Below are 16,756 nucleotides of genomic sequence, written 5' to 3'. Positions count from 1 at the left end.
GGGATATTTTGCAAGCTTTTCACTTCACTGAGAAGTTCAATTTAGATCATTCTCATCCAACTTTGTAGTGGTTAGTTTGCCTTCAATACCTACAAACTAACTAAAACTGTAGAAATAATGACGTGATATTATTTGCATATTATTACTTACTAGCCCATTCAAGTCGTCAGTTTCGTTTCAGAGGGACAAATTGATATGAAAGCAAGAACTTGTATCTCTTCAATTTGAGCGTTAGTCCGTACCAGTCAGTACTTTTACAATTCAAGAATATGATTAGGCCATTATAAGTTCATTGTTTACCGGTGACATTCTTCACCGCTTTAATATGCAGGGAAAATAATGAAAGGATCAGTTAGCATTGAGATTTAATAAAAAATATACGAATAATGTGTCCGGGTAGAGCAATAACACAACATTTTGTAAAGATCAAGCGAAATTTTGAAGCGCTTCAACTTACCCTGGTTTTGGGGGCGCCAGTAAAAGTATCAAAGTAGCGATAGACAATTGAAACAATTTCTCTATTACAAAGGATATGGGCGACTTGACGAATGTTACCAGGTGGTAAAATTTACATGAATCGGTCATTGCAAAAACCGTTTGATGGCGGAGCTTATAAAATCGGCACATATTCTAGTAAAATATCGATGCATTTAAAAGTAGTATTATACACTTACACAGCGACTCAATCAAAAAAGGTTTGAAGAAACCAAAGGACATGTAAAAAATTACTTCATATGCAGTCCAGAAGGTGGTTGACGTTACAAGCTCGCTTGGTTACCATGGAAAATTATTCCTTTCTTTCAACATTTCAAACATTTAACATTTAAAATTTTCATATTATTAGCTTATTTTGTCCACGATAAAAAAAGAACAACAGTTGTGCAATATGGTGTCCACTGATGGCAATAATGGAGAAAAATAATGGACGAAGACCACAACGAATTATCCCTCCCATAACCGTACCTTTTTTTAAATACAGTTTTATTTTTTCTAAAACTTGCAGTGTAGCCTTAACCTGACTTCGGAATCGCGGATACAAAGAAATGTATAGGCGACTGGCGCAGCCTAAGCTGCTACTTAAAAACAACAAAAGTTCATGCATTAGGAGAACCGTGCTTAGTATTAAACTGGACTAGATCCTCAAATTTTAATTTTAAATTTAATCTAATGTGATGCTGGGAACAACTACCTAGGCTATATATTAGGAAACAAGAAAATAGTGCGCTTCAAAAACTTAATGTACATAATATAAAAGTATTTTCCAGAACTCAACATAGTGAAGGGATGCAGGCTTATACCTATTTTCAGTTCATCTGGTATTTGCACTCATACTGCAGCCGGATTGCGAGTATCTATTTTCCTAGTGGAGTATCACAGACAAAACATCGATGCATTTTTGTTATTTTTGATGATCGCTAACAAATTAACTAGGGCTTTCTTGGGTGAATTCAGAAATGAAAAGGGGGATTAATGTCACTTGAGAATAGCTTTTTGTTTAAAATGCATGATGTGAAATATATAAGTGCATTAAATCAACAACTGCAATTAACACGGGTGTTCAATGACACAAATGAACAAGCATGTATTATAACAGAGCGCAGTAATATTAATATTTCAATGCGTATAATCAATACACACTCGTAAGATTTCACGAATAGAAACGGTTTAATCACTGCAATTTATACTACATTTATAGTTTCAATAAGACAAAATTTCCCACACAACACACAAAAGTCTCAATCAACCTACACTATATTTGTGTGCTAGCTCTTGTACCGTGAAAATTTTAGTAATTCAATTTATTCTCGACTTTAAGAATTTAGAAAGTTAACGATCACGAATTCAATGCGCAACGTGTGAATTTTGAAATCACTGACAATTGATCTTCAAATTTACGACGAAGAGCATATTTGTACATTACTGTTTTATACGGGTATGTAGCTAAAAACTTCATTTGGATCACCCAAACAAAATCCAAGTGAGAATTTTAAATCCGTGAGGCAACAGCTTTAAAAAGTCACCTAACATTTTTAGTATTGATTGATTTCTTTAAAAATTCAATTATTAAAAATAAACAATATTCCTATAAATATTTCCTTGGATATTTCATATTCTAGGAAAACGAAAATCGTAGACATTAATTTAAGTCATGAATCCTTAGCTATGTACACATGACATTTTCAGGTGGGGTTGTCGGACAAGTCAGCCGCTGGGTTGTCTATCCCATTCTTGTGAGGAGCCTCAACCTGAGAACCTGGCGCTGCCACGGAAGATCGGCTGGACATGGTCGCCACGATCGTGTCGGGCTTGCCGTTCTGTTCGGCTTCAACGTTGTCCATGGCCATGTCAACCTGACAAGTGCAATGAAACCAAGTCTTTAGTGGGAAACCATTGGAAGCATCGATCATAAAATCATTAAGCATATAAAATTTTTTACCAAACCTATAATTTTAGAATAAATTCAACATTAGAATATTTATAAAAAGAATTTTAGTTTTATAACTCAAGCGAAACGACAGAAAGAAGAAATTGCAACGGTCGTTTAAGGAATTATCACGATGGGAATATTTTGGTTCAACATTTAAGGTACAAAATATTAATAAAGTGCTGGTCATGCTCATGACTGGAAAAACTGCGTCGTAACAAAGATTCACAACACACAGCCGCTGTCTTGATACATTTGAATAATTTGAATATAATTTAATTGCATGTCATTAAAACTTCACACTAAATAAATTTACCCGCCATCGTACTCGCCCTACACGCCATTGTACTTACCTCACCCACCCTCGCACTTACCTCACCCACCCTCTCACCCGCCCCCTACTCACCTTGCCCGACTTCCTGGACTTATAATATCTGTAGCCGAGGCGACCAAACCCGACAATCACGAGGGGGATCGGAGTGAAGAGGAAAACTGTCGCGGGGATGACTGCAAAAATAAAAAAAAACTCGAAATAAGTTTGCGAACTGATGAAGTACAACTGAAGTGCGGCAGCCAATATAATATCTTTCATGCCGCTATTGCGCGCCAACATCGTATCTTCAACAATATCTTAAACTAATATCTCGCCAACATTTCGTGGCAATATTTACTGACAATATCTTCTGACAAATCTCAACAGCATTATATCAATATTATATTATGTATTCTCTCACCATTTTTCTTACCAATATTACATTAATATAATATATCCTGCCAGTATTACTTGACAATATCTTCCAGCTAATATGAGAAAATTTTCGCGTTAATGTCTCTTGCCAGCAACTCATGCTTATATCAAATGTTGTTCTCCTGTGTCTAGCGTGCTCTGTGATGCAGCGAGCGTGATGTTTACCTGTGTCTAGCGTGCTCAGGGGCGCGACGAGCGTGACGTTTAGCATGAAGATCGCTATGGTGACGCTCACCTATGCCTAGCGTGCTCAGGGGCGCGACGAGCGTGACGTTTAGCATGAAGATCGCAATGGTGACGCTCACCTATGCCTAGCGTGCTCAGGGGCGCGACGAGCGTGACGTTTAGCATGAAGATCGCAATGGTGTTGTTCTGGATGCCAGTTTCGATGCTGATGGCCACCGCGTCTTTCCGTGGTTGCCTGAAGACGAGGCCAAGAATCAAGCCCAGAAAGTAGCCTATGAAAGGCAGGGCTAAACTCCCAAGAATGATCTGGTGAACAGAAAGAAATGAGATGTTAAAAATGGTAAAAAATATAACTCAGTACTCACTGCAGTGAGTGACAGAGAGCGCATTTTCTCGTCGACGAAAACTTGAGGTCACGGACAGACGGACAGACGGACGGACAGACAGACAGACGGACATGGCGAGCATAATAGTGCATTTTTTCCATAAATGAGAAAATGCGCTAAAACAGCTAACGTTAAAATCTAGACATAATTATATGCAGGAGAAAAATAGAAAAGTTAAACGCAATGAGCACCGGTTGAATATTCTCAAAAATGCCGATCAGCCCGATTTAAAGCGTATAAACTACATTAATGCTTATAAGGGATTATTAATAAAATGTTCGCTTAGTATCAACTCCACGCATGCTGCAGCAGTCGTGGTAGCCTTGTAATGGTGAGCTGTAATCACACCAGACGTCTGACGTCGGTGCAACGTTGATCAAAGAAAATTAACTCGTCATCAATGTTATTTGAAAGTGATCGGTCTTGTGGGGATACGTTACTTGACCACTGCGGTCCAAGCTTCGAAACGTCTCGTAATTCATAAGATTAATACAGGTTTAATAAGTCGTTTTTAAAGAAATGTTAAAGCACACATCTAAGATAGAATTTTCATTTTATTGAAAAATGTGAAAAGTAATTTTTTAAAATTAGATTTAGATGCAATAATTTCTACTACACATTTCATATTTTGATCCAATCTCCCAGTTTCGCATGTCTTACTACAATGATGTCTTACTATAATCTAACCACATTAATAGCCATATGTCATACTATAATCTAGAAATAAAAATAAATTTTCAGGTCGACATGATGTCACGACGCGAAAAGTATCCTGGACACGCAGTCGAATATATATAACCCCCATACATTTACACAGCAATATAGGCTTCAAACACGCAAATAATCTCTCACTATAATCTTACGTACACCCCTGGGTATTGGGCAAAGTTCGTTGTCGTGTTTAAGACTGGCACCACATATGTATTGGGGCTGTTCCAGCGAGTATCGAAATATTTACCCTGTCGGGGTATTACCAGTACACTACAATTCGTGCATAGTGGTAGAATAGTAATTCATTGTAAATTACATTGGAAAAGCTTTAACCACACAATTAAATTGTATTTCTAAATTGGTACGAAAAAATTTAATTACAAAACTCAAGATTTTCATAATTTGAAATGGTATTCAAATGTCAATTCTCTGTTTTTTTTTAATGTGCGTTGGAACGTGTTTGCCTGTAAATTTCATTGATAACATTTATTATTCGGGATGATGGGATTCTTCGGAATATCGGAATTCTTAAATTGTACGGATTATCGATCTTTGGCAAAGCCGGAATAACCCGCTAATTAATATTTAAACAGTAAATAGAAACTATTCAACTGTAACAGAGCACCTCTGAGTAATAAGCACTTGATAAAAATTAGCCAATGATATTAACCTCGATTAAAAAATTATTTGTCCAAAGTAACATTACGAAGAATTGAGAACCGAACAATCTTCATTCAAACTGAGGCGGCTCGCTGTAAAATTTCGGAACCTGAAATGAAACGTATTGTTCAATATTAAGAGAATCGCCCATTGAGTGTTCTAGCGAATAAATTAAACTATTGCCAAATTAGAGGAATTTCCATTTAATCTTCATTAAACGACGGGAAAATTTTTCAGCCAGAGAAGTGATCAGAGTGCTTGAGAGAGAATATTAACGAAAGTTGTATGCATACTACAAAAAAATTCAACTTTTCTTTGCACTAGTTTCCTTGCAACTCATATATTCATTACTGGTTCTAATACCATTGATTTTACCTCTATTCCTCTTGCACAATATCCTCTTACCTCCACTCTGATCTAACCTCTTTTCAAAAATGAGAGCGATACATATACATTTGTTCTATTCTAATTTGGTATGTTCACTTACTTTTGTGTTCATGACTGAGAAGATGTAGCGATACGAAGCGCATCCAAATGCGATAGTGTACAGTAGCACAAAGATCGAGAACGGAGTCAAACCCATCTTGACGTATTCTGAAATTCTATGGAGCAAACAAAACAATATTCTATGAGACAAAGGCCATGTTCAAAAATAACACAACGCTCACGTGTAACAAACAACCTCCTTCGAGATATTGCATACCTTATTGGTAACTTTAAACTTATGGCTCAATTATTGCTCATTTAACAAGTGAAATGTTGAAATACGCAATTAATTAGGAACACGCATTTGAGTCTGAACACACCCCTGGGTAGGAATGCGCGCATGGGATAGGATCGAGTACCTATGTTTAGTGACACGCTCCTAAATTTCAATTCATAAATGGGTAGAAAACACACTTTGCTAAAAAAACGCACCTGGGTAGGAATCTCTGGATGAGGAGTCCAATGAAGCAGGGCCCGATGAGAGTGACGAGCAGCATAGCGATGTCGCCGAAGGGAATCGAGAACGTAGCGCCCCGCACGATCACCGGACCCAAGAGTAGCACCCACGCAGGCAGCGCCACTGAACGGGAACATTGGATCATTTCGCCCCCTCTTACGTTCAATGAATTAATGAGAACTTACCCATAAATTTTGTTGCTGAGATTTGACAATTTGACAAGCTTTTAGGCTAAAAATTGCTAAGTAAGATTTTTAGGGTAAGGTAAACGAATAGCGTCAAAATATGTAAAGCTGTGAATACAAACGTGCGAAGACAAATGTTACTCATTATTACTAATAAGATTATTAATCATGAGTAACTAAAATTAGATTATTCAAAAAGCTGCAAATGATAGATGAAGGTTGTGAATAATATAGAAGAAGTATCGATATGATATCCCATTTCGACGAAACAAACCAAAAGCCATGATGGTAGAGACGAAGGTCATGACGATGGACATGTCTAAGTTTCCGCCGAGCAAATGCGTCCACATGTTCGACTGTCCACCGCCAGGGCAGCAACCTGTCAAGAAAACGGCCAGCTGGAAGACGGGTGTGCCGGCAAAGACCGTCTGGCTCAAGCCGAAAGCAACCTGTCGATTGGAAGAAAGAGGAGGCCTCCTGAGTTACGGAATTATAATATAGCGGTTTTAATAGCGGTTTCAGCGTTTATTAGGCCTGTCGCTGATAAAAATCAGCCTGTCGCTGATTTTTAACATCGCAGATTATTCACAGCTTGGTGCGGTCTCGAAAACGCATCTCACTGCTTCAATTTTGCATTGCTTAACCGCCCGGCCTCCTTGCCGATCTGACCAGAAACTGGCGCACAGAGCTGGGTTCGAACCCGCGCCTCTCTGCTCCAATCTTGGTACTCTGAACTTAAACCACTGGGCAATTAAAATGTATATTTGAGACGCATCAATTTAATTCGAAGCGATACTTGAAGACATACACACTTATACGAATGCATGGCTCAACGGATTACTTTGAAACAATATATGAGTGAATAATTATTATTTATTACACATCTAATAATGCAAATAGTAAGTTATTATCGGACTCACCAGGGGCATGCACACATACTGGCAGAAGAGACCAACGATTGGCCCGACGGGTCTCTTGATGATATTTTTGACCAATTCAAGATTGATAGTAGAGCCGATAGTTACGTTCACCAAAGCCACCAGCACGCCTAGTGACGTCGAGAAGATGCTCACTAGTTTCTGGTACCTCAGAATCACGGATGCTTCTAGTTCACCGGTGCCGAGAACCTACATGAGGCAATAAAGGTAGTCAGTAAACGGAGAAAAGAATTCCGAGTGCATAAACCTATTTAATAAAAGGTAAAATTTTAAATTTTAGTATCAAAAGAAGTTATTTTATGTCGCCTTGCATCAAAATTTCAGTCCATGAAGACGAGGACAAATAAATATATATTTATGCCGAATCAGACGTAATAATCCCTACGTATATAAAAAATACCTGTACAGATCCAGCGGTGCTAAAATTGAAGGGAAACTGCAGCAGCGCATTAAGAAAAAACGCGTTAATAACTCCTAACCTTGTCTTGAGCATCCAGCAGCTGCACGGTGATGGTTGAGACACCTATGAAATCGGCCGACACGTTGAACGTGCCACTATACGTGACGTTAGTTCCATCAAAAATTCCAATGACTTCCGACTCAACAAGGACTGTGATCACGCTCTGGTGGCAGAAATAAATTAAACTAAAAAATACGATGTCTTTGTTTATCTAGCATCCAAGATGCAGACCACTGATCGTAAATTTTGTAGTGGAAAATAGTAGGACGGGATTAACTAATAATTTTGAAATTATCGCAGTCAAAGTAATACAAATATTATTACCAAAAAAATGCATTTCGTACCATCGCACCATCGAGAAGCAGATAGATTATCATCAACACAGAGAGTTTTATTATCATACACACTAAAACGGAGGAAATATTACAGATAGTATCAAACAAATATGACGAGTAGGAAACAGAAGTGGATTGGAAATTATGAAACATAAAATTAGATAAAACACAATTTGAATGGTTGGTAAATTTATGAATTTATATTTACGGGACTTCATCAGTCCTGTAAATTGTAGTCGTATGTTTTAATCAAATATCAGCAAGCTGTTTGCTACTATGTGATTCCGCTCACCTCATCAGTGACATTAATGACAACTTGGGAAACGTCCAGCAGTGTGGTGGTCCAGACGACGTCGTAAACATCATCGAGTGGCATCTTCAGCAGATTACCAGGTGTGAAGAGCACCTACGGGCATAAACTTAACAATGGAGATTTGTGTGTCGACACGCTACACTTGAGTAGTTATAAAAAACCCGCATGGCATCTGCTCCGGTGATTGAGGAAGGAGCAAACATCGTAGTAAAACTAAATTGAAAACGGGAGCGGTTTCAATCAATATCAGTCGGAATATTTAGCAAGAAAGCTCGGGGATTAATCCCATTATTCTTGAAAGTTTTAATCACGACACGCCTCGTTGGCGTAGGAATAACCACGAGTAAAATAAGATAATTCTTCAGAAAGTGTTTCTGTTTTATTACTATTACCGAGAGATGAACAGATACACAAAAATATTACGCAAAACTAAAATCACGCGGCAACTTTCCACACCTGAACCGGAAGAGATAAAAAAAATGACGTGATTGGTGATATATACGGTCACAGTCTCGGTAAATGCCATAAACTCAGCAATGGTCTCCAAATCCGGAAAGATTTGCTAATAAACTTACATGGCTGAGGATTATACCGAACTATCGATAGCATTTATTACTCGAATAAAACGTTATAAATCATCAAATGACTAGACTTTTGATCAAAGTGCACAGCAAAACTGACTTGTCATGAATCATGATACAATTTGACCTTGCCATAACTTCATGCGCAGGCATGACATGCGCGATGTCGAATGAACGACGTATGATTATATTTACTGAACGTATAGTTATAGTTACGACGTATGATTATAGTTACTGAAGAATGAAGACCCATTTTCCACACTAGCATCATTAGAAGATATTCTGAGTATGAAAAACACATGTCATGCGTGAGGTAAAGACAACGTTTAGTGTAATCAAGTCGACGTAAGCAAATTATGCATAATAATGAACATTGTATTTACTCACCGCTGGTGTTGCAGGTTCGGGCGTGGTGGCTTCTTCGGCCACCGACGACGACGTGACGGCGGCCAATAACATCAGCAAAAGACATCCTCGGTGCGTCATTGTAAGAAGACTTTTTAGGTGAATAATCTTGTGATGAATGCGATGACTCAAGAGTTACGGTTGTGGTCGAATGCAGTTAGTGTAAATAATTTTTCCCTTGCATCGGTAGGTTGCTCGTCACTATCATCTGCAGTAATACATCGACTGCTCACAAACTGATAAAAATCACTTCCCAAAACTTCTGTTTCCGTAAAAATTTACTTTCATTTTTAGTTGTTATGAGGTTTTCTGCACTTCTGTTATAAAAATGCACGGCATTACGCAGAAAATTTTGATATTCGAACAAGACCAGCACAAAATGTTTACACAAACTTATGCAGTTCTATAGAGAATAAAACTTTTGCTATCTGGTAGAAAACATTCCGGAAGAATTTTAAAATCTGTAAAATGAGCAGAAATAACCGAATTGTTTCTTTTCGAGAGAGATTTGCCATGAGGTATGTTTTTTTTTATTCAAAACGAGGCTTAGCAGCAAAGGCATATTAAGCATACAGTTTAGCGATAAGCACATTGTACACATACGGTTTAGTGTAAAGTTACGTCTTGTACACAAGTAGAGTAAAGTTACACAGTAAAGTTACACAGTTACAGTCAGGCGCACAAAACTTACACAAGTTTTACGTAAAGCGCCTGACCAAATTCTTAACAGTAATTAAACATCTGTTGAATCATTAGTGAGATTTGTAGAATTTGTACACTAGTAAATCACGCAAATATTCCATCAATTAAATTACTCTAAAAACAATCAATTCACAGTAGCCAATGTATTAATTAAATTTATAAATTTATAAAAAAATTCCATTCTAATATAAAAAAACAATAATCTATGCATGCAGTGAAGTGGTTAAGCATGAAATCTTGATTAAGGAACCTTCAGCAAACTGCAACTAAGAAAATTTTTCTAGAGTCGATAGTTGTTGCATAGTTGTTGATAGAAAAAGTAGTTGCAGTTGCAGCATAGTTGTCGATAGCTGCTGTCCCGTACGTTGAGGCTACCAAACAGATCGTTGCAAAAAGCAAATGCAAATATACGTGAAAGGGGATTTAACGATCGAGAATTCACTCAAAAGGTCGTAGGCGTTTGCTTGCTATTGACCTTCTGTTTGTCAAAAATGTTTAGGATCTGGCCGTTTGTTAAGACAGCTACACATCTGTGTTCGTCCCAAAAGGCAACAACCAACGAATTCCTGCAACTACGTTGCATGCCTTGCGTTCATTATCGGCTTTGTATGGTAACAACACGTATGTCGATTGTGGTCACCCAACTTGTTCCTCGAAATTGCAAGCACTTACTTCAGTCAACTCGCAAGATGGGTTTGCTTGTTACTGCCGGAAATTCGCGTTAATTTAATTTTCGATCCGAGTTAATTCAAATTTCTTTTACTCCCAGATCCTGGAAATGGAATTAGACCAATTTGATTGTCTATACTAATTTGGTGTGCGAATACGCCTAACCTTTCGATCGACGCTCAGGCAAATAGTTATTATAAATTACGGCAAAGCATTCCGATTGTAGCCAGGAGGAAAATGCCGTTAGATTTAGATCTCCACATAGTTCATTTTGATAGCGCACAAAATTATACCTACAATAAGTACAATTGAATAGTGAAAGTTGATTTCACAGCAAAAATTGTCTACCTTAGGCAGAAGAGAGCAAAGTAATTTGTTATAGCAGATTTGCTTTAATTTGTTTCCGGCTCAATGTACAATATCGTATTTGGATCGAACATTGAGGTGCTAACATACGTAATAATACGATGCTAACATAATCACCCATTATATTAGCACCCGTCTTTACCAATAGATATACGAGAACCAAACTTGAAAGGTGAATATCTTCCTTAGGCGTAATTCATAATTAGATTTTTGAAATAAAAACTAGACCAGAATTCACACATGAGTATGAGTGAAGCACCTCATGGAAATATTGTACAGGTACGTTTGGCAGTTTACCTGTTATTTTATACGAATGTTATTCACTGCCAGTCCAGAGAGCCTCGCTCCAGTGTAAGAGATGGAAATCGTTTGTCATTTTTAATGTAATGTGAGGCGGTAATATTTCTTAAAAAAATGGTTTATAATTCTAAATTTTGTTCGTATGTTTAGTTTAGAGTTCACCTGAAGAAATGTGCGGAATGCTAAGGTTCGATGATTATTGTTACGTGGAAAGCCACAGTGGAGGTATATGTGTTGTATAAGGATGCGACACCAATTTGTAAATAATAGTTGTGGAATCGTTTTCGTGAATAATCGATTTTACGCTTATGGATATGTTTATTTGTTTAATTTATCATTAGTTATTTGTGTATTTTTATTTGATACTTCTAGGAAAGCCTCAAAGCCCAAGATGAGAGCTCAAATGCAAACACTGAATTCCAAATTTGAAGTCTAAAACTTCAAGCACAAAATGGATGCCACACACTTAAGTATCAACGTTTGAGTGTTTATTCTTAATATTCTACAACCCGTGATTATTTTGTTTTGTTATTTGAAGAGTGGTGAAGTATAGTGTTTCAATTATGATTCATTCAGTGACTTTAAACTTATGCGATCATTTAGGCAAGTAGGTTTTGGGAGCCCCAACAACATCATCACAACACAACACCTTGACAACGAGTCCACCGTGTCGTGCGTCTGACTTTATACGGGATGGATAAGCACGACAAAAATCAGAGATAGCGGACATAAATTATGACAGCCCCGCAATATAGAAGTAAAGACCCGCAATAAAATAATGAGTTACAAGTAAGGAAGTGTGAAAGTTATGGAATATACTGAAATCATGCAATTTATTGGCACCTCGAGAAACTTAAAAGATTTTGATAAGGGAAAGCGTAGTTTTAAGCATAGGAATGTAATTAAAATGTGAAGGTATTTAAGCGAAATAGGGAAAACTAATTTTATTAGGAATGGTTTTTCGGTGAAAAAATGCAAGTAATTGTATGATAATTCTTTTCTCTTTAAGAAAACTAAGCTACGATAAAACTTATACTTCGCTTACCTTCTGTTGAGATACCTGTTCGAGATCATCACTATGCAGCCACTAAACACACTAACTATCGTGGATGCACAATTGCACATGCTCATAATTGTGACCTAGAAGTATGAACTGGATGTCTAGGAACACAAGATTATGGGTACACTTCAAAATTATTATCGATTTACACAGCAGACACACGGTTATATGAACAGCATTGCGCGCAATGTTTACTTGGTTAATATACTGAGAAATTAACTTAAATATTCTCAAAAATCGTGATGAAGATCATTTTGTCGGCACCAACCAGTGAAAGTCTAATGGCTATGTCGTTCCTTTTCTAAAAACTGAAATACACAGTGCCAATCATACTTTTATAAAAAGTGGGCTTCTCGAAGATAATCTTCATCTAGGCGTATGGCACCTTTGAATTTGTCATACGTTGTCATTATAATAGATAATAATCCAATGTACATATAAATGTTTATTCTCAACATATTTAATTTGTTTCAATAATACTTTTTGCGGCCGCTCAAGCCCATTTTACACAGTTCCCGAGCGTCGTCTTCAGTGCAACACCTGTTGGTCTACTGACGCTTCAATTGTCAACGCGGGAACACACGCATTACGCCGACAGGATAAAGACTACGACCTTGTGCCATTCATTCACATCCTGCTGACGATGTTGCTGATTTTCATCTCCAATCACATCGCACGGTCTGATTCTGCGCCAATCAGAACTGATCGGTACAGAACGAATTAGAGGTAGAGGATGAAAAACTAAAAAAATTCGTGCTCCAAATAACGTTTCAACTATGTAAAAATTTGGTAAAATTAAGGTTGTGAATCCAATGATCGGAAGATGTTCACCCTAGTTGAATTATCGGGATGTATTCATCTCTAGATTGAGATAAATTTGTGTCAAGCGTGTAGTCGAGAGGTGAAAGACAATTGGACAATTTGTAAGAATTGTCCAATCAAGAAGTGACGGTCCAATGCGTACACAAATAATAAATTCCGACGAGAGTGTGAACACATCAAACATTTCTGGTTGGGTAACAACCACTTCAAGCTTTTTCTCGTTACTGAAACAATGCCTATTGAAAAGAAATTTAGATCTATTAGATGTGTGCAAATTTGAACACCATTTTAAATTACTTGTTCGGTAATAACTAGCTGAACGAGCCAGATTCAAACAAAAGTAAAAATTACACATTCCACAAAAGATTATAATACCAGCCATAGAAAAGGAAAGTATTCGTGTACTTGTGCTGAGGACTTGAGGTCTCTCAATGACAAGTAGGTTATATTGTAGGTCCCTTAATATTCAATACGAGGTGTAAATCTCGTCGTCGTCATTCTGATCCCTATCGCGTTCTTAGTAACACTTCGAATTCGTGACGTACTAGTAATGTGGAATCATTCAATTTCAGCCAATGATTCGGTAAGAGCATTGTTTTTACAGTTCTATTATCAACTTTAGTTTAGTTGATCATTAGGCAAATTACATGAAACTTGAAATAGCATTTTTATAAACTCTCCTACAAACTACGTTCTTATCTATTTTTCTATAAAAACTACGTAGGAATTCAAGAAACATCGTTCCTGTATCAAATCTTTTTTAATCCTGGCCTGAAGAAGCCCACAGTTTCTTCTTACATTGCATGGGTAGTAAGGGTCTTGGGATTTATCATGGATAATAGTTGGGTGGTTTACATTGACTGGTGAAGGTTGGCACCGCTACACGCTTCTTCAAGATGGCACGATTCGTGCCTGCCAATAAATTCCCTACTGAATTTGATGAATCAAATTTTGTTAGGCAGTTGTCATGTTAGAATATATGAAGATTAAACTTTCCGATTGTTAAAATGCGCGTAATAACTTTTGCCCATACAAAGTACCTAATGATAAATAAGATAAATCTATGTAGAGGTTTATAAATTCAAGTGACTGCTTCTTTCAATGGCCAAGGGCGCAAAAAGAATTGGGATCAGAACGAGCAAAACATCGGATGGTGAATGATAATCTAAATATAAGTTTTGACCCTCCCGAGTGAATTTCGATATTTGATCCTATGTATTTCCGGTCAATGAATAGATTGTGAAGAGTTTTGCATTGTAACAGAGAGCGCTACTTAATTTACTTACAAAGAAATAAGACATACTTAACGGACTTAACGGACACAATGCGCGGTGCTGGTTAATTTGAGGCAACTTCCCGTCGAGTTGGCGGCGCGAATACAAAGAACATTTCGATATGTGAAGCACATGTGAAGTCACGAGTTGAACGTTCTTCAAACAATTCATGTGATAAGACCTATAGATTTCGTTCTAAAGTAAATAACATAATTGGAGAAGCATTGGTCAGTGAATGTTTCTTTCCATGCAAGGCAGTAAAAAGTTCGGTCTTTAGACTCATAGAACTAGCCGCACAAAAATAATCGTTCGAGGAGAGACGCTTTCAGCAAGCACGCAGTTTCATTTGGAATCTATTGCAGGATTACTCTTGCCGATATATTCACGATATAAACCATGGCGAAACTCATAAATCAAGGTTTAGCATCAACAAAATTATGATAACCGCAAGAAATACCGAGTATAATGCATGATTCTTGTTACTTATTGATTATATAGAGTATTTTTTACTGTACTAGATGTTTGCTGTGTATAAGCGATAAATACAAGCATAAACTGCGTCGGAACTTAGAACGCTCTTCGAATTATCCGGAAGTATGAATAGTAAAGCGATACGTCTGTCGGGCAGAGTTTTATATTACATTATCAAGACAGTACAATGATATGACAAGTATAGCTTGATAAATCATTTTTATGCAACGCATCTTCTCTATTGAAGAATATGGTGCGTGACATGTGACTCACACATACCAACCGCTTAACAATCCGTGATTGTTTTACGATCGTTTTATCTCGTCGTGTTAGAGATCACGCCAAGGAAAGTATCAATGAGGCTCTATTGAAGCGTACGGTGAGTACAGTATAGTTTTTATGACAGTTTTTACGTAGTTTACGATCATCGCACCGATGATCGATAGAGCTTAAATGAATATTGACTGACAATTGTCTGAATAATATCAATTTACAATTTTAGGAAGTTTATAATTTATACGAGCATCGCCAATGAGATGCCAAATCGCCGAGTCATAGAATTTCAAACTTCAGGATCTGGGATGTGAAAAAAAAGAAACGAAGCGCATCCCTCGAAATGAGTAAATCATCTAGAAATTAAAATTAAAATAAATAACTACCAATGTGCGTATTGTATTGGACCGGTTTGGTGATTACTTCATTTTCATATGTTGTACCGAGTGAGGAATTTGTTGTACAGAGAAATAGCGGTTATACCGAAAGCGATTACGTGGTTTGTTGGAAACGCAGACCGACGTTTACTAGGACTTGGTATTTAAGATCTTCAGTTTGTGGACGATTAGCTCTCATCTACTTCTGAAGTCGGCGTCCTCGGAAATGCTTTCAGACCCATTTTTTCAAAAGTATTTGATGAATTGCTGTTTACTTCAACATATATTCGTCTTTAAGAGCTTGATCTCCATACCTATGGATAGGTGACAGGAGGAAGTACGAAGTCATCTAGGTATTTAAAACTGCCTAATTTACCAGCTGCGAATAAAGGAATTCAAGAATGGCAAAGGAAATAGACATTTTCAGACATAATTATAAGCAGTTATGATGGAACAAGCAATAAACCAGGCAACAAATTCACTGATTGTGATCTTCAGAAAATAAGTATAATACATCTCGAAATTAAAACTGATCACGTCTCAGGTACCTACTACATATATGAGCCTCATGACCTCCAAGAAAGGAAAAAAATTGAGGCAGGACTACGACAGTGAGCTAGCATCGTAACACCTTTAAAATCTAGTCACGCCCTTATGGTAAGTAAGTTTCATACATCCGCGATGTATGAGATATCATACGTACATGAGATCATAATTTCTGATGAATACCATACATTGAAAGTCTGATGAAATAGGAAAGCTTCTAATATACGGTACTGTTTACCGGCTGGGTACGCACCTATCGATAAACGTTAGGCTTAAATATTCTAACATGAAAAATATATTGAGGCTTAGTAATCCAAAAAAAATATTGGATGTTTAACAAATTTGCATTGAAAATAATATCGAAGAAACTGATTTTCAATTTTTCTAGGTTCCTGCTGCAGTCCTGACTCCTGAACAAAGCTGCAGAAATGGCTCACCAAAACCCAGGAACTATATGTCAAAAAATCACGTTTTGTGGAAAACAAATAATTGTACGTACACTTTGAGGCCCTTACCTTCAAGCCTTTCCAAAGTTGGTTAGCAATGATCAAAAGCTCGTGCGTCATCGTTACAAGTATTGGGTTGCGTTTGACGCAGCAATTTTACCATGTTACATGTTT

The 16,756-nt window shown here is 37.2% G+C and overlaps 1 protein-coding gene across 1 annotated transcript; it reads right to left on the bottom strand.

Moving 5' to 3' along the window:
• Positions 1-352: 352 nt before the first annotated feature.
• On the bottom strand, positions 353-9,739 carry LOC108668487 (ileal sodium/bile acid cotransporter). The gene is made up of 10 exons (XM_018155718.2): positions 9,259-9,739; positions 8,270-8,383; positions 7,662-7,805; positions 7,165-7,371; positions 6,519-6,693; positions 6,035-6,182; positions 5,604-5,718; positions 3,479-3,665; positions 2,832-2,932; positions 353-2,351 (listed from the first exon to the last, which is right to left on the bottom strand). Exons 1-10 carry the CDS (start codon positions 9,355-9,357, stop codon positions 2,181-2,183), a joined length of 1,461 nt encoding a protein of 486 aa, XP_018011207.2. The 5' UTR covers positions 9,358-9,739; the 3' UTR covers positions 353-2,180.
• Positions 9,740-16,756: the final 7,017 nt, after the last annotated feature.

The sequence above is a fragment of the Hyalella azteca genome, unplaced genomic scaffold, assembly GCF_000764305.2.
Source record: "Hyalella azteca isolate HAZT.00-mixed unplaced genomic scaffold, Hazt_2.0.2 contig6341, whole genome shotgun sequence".
Lineage (NCBI taxonomy): Eukaryota > Metazoa > Arthropoda > Malacostraca > Amphipoda > Hyalellidae > Hyalella > Hyalella azteca.
This window is presented reverse-complemented; position numbering and strand designations above follow the sequence as displayed.

Bases quoted from the DNA above. Each gene is read 5' to 3' on its own strand.
- LOC108668487 (XM_018155718.2), bottom strand. From the start codon at position 9,357: ATGACGCACCGAGGATGTCTTTTGCTGATGTTATTGGCCGCCGTCACG. The intron at 6,694-7,164 runs GTGAGTCCGATA...TCCAATCGACAG, and splicing joins AGTATGTGTGCATGCCCCTG to GTTGCTTTCGGCTTGAGCCA. The intron at 5,719-6,034 runs GTGCGTTTTTTT...TTTGCTCCATAG, and splicing joins ATCCAGAGATTCCTACCCAG to AATTTCAGAATACGTCAAGA.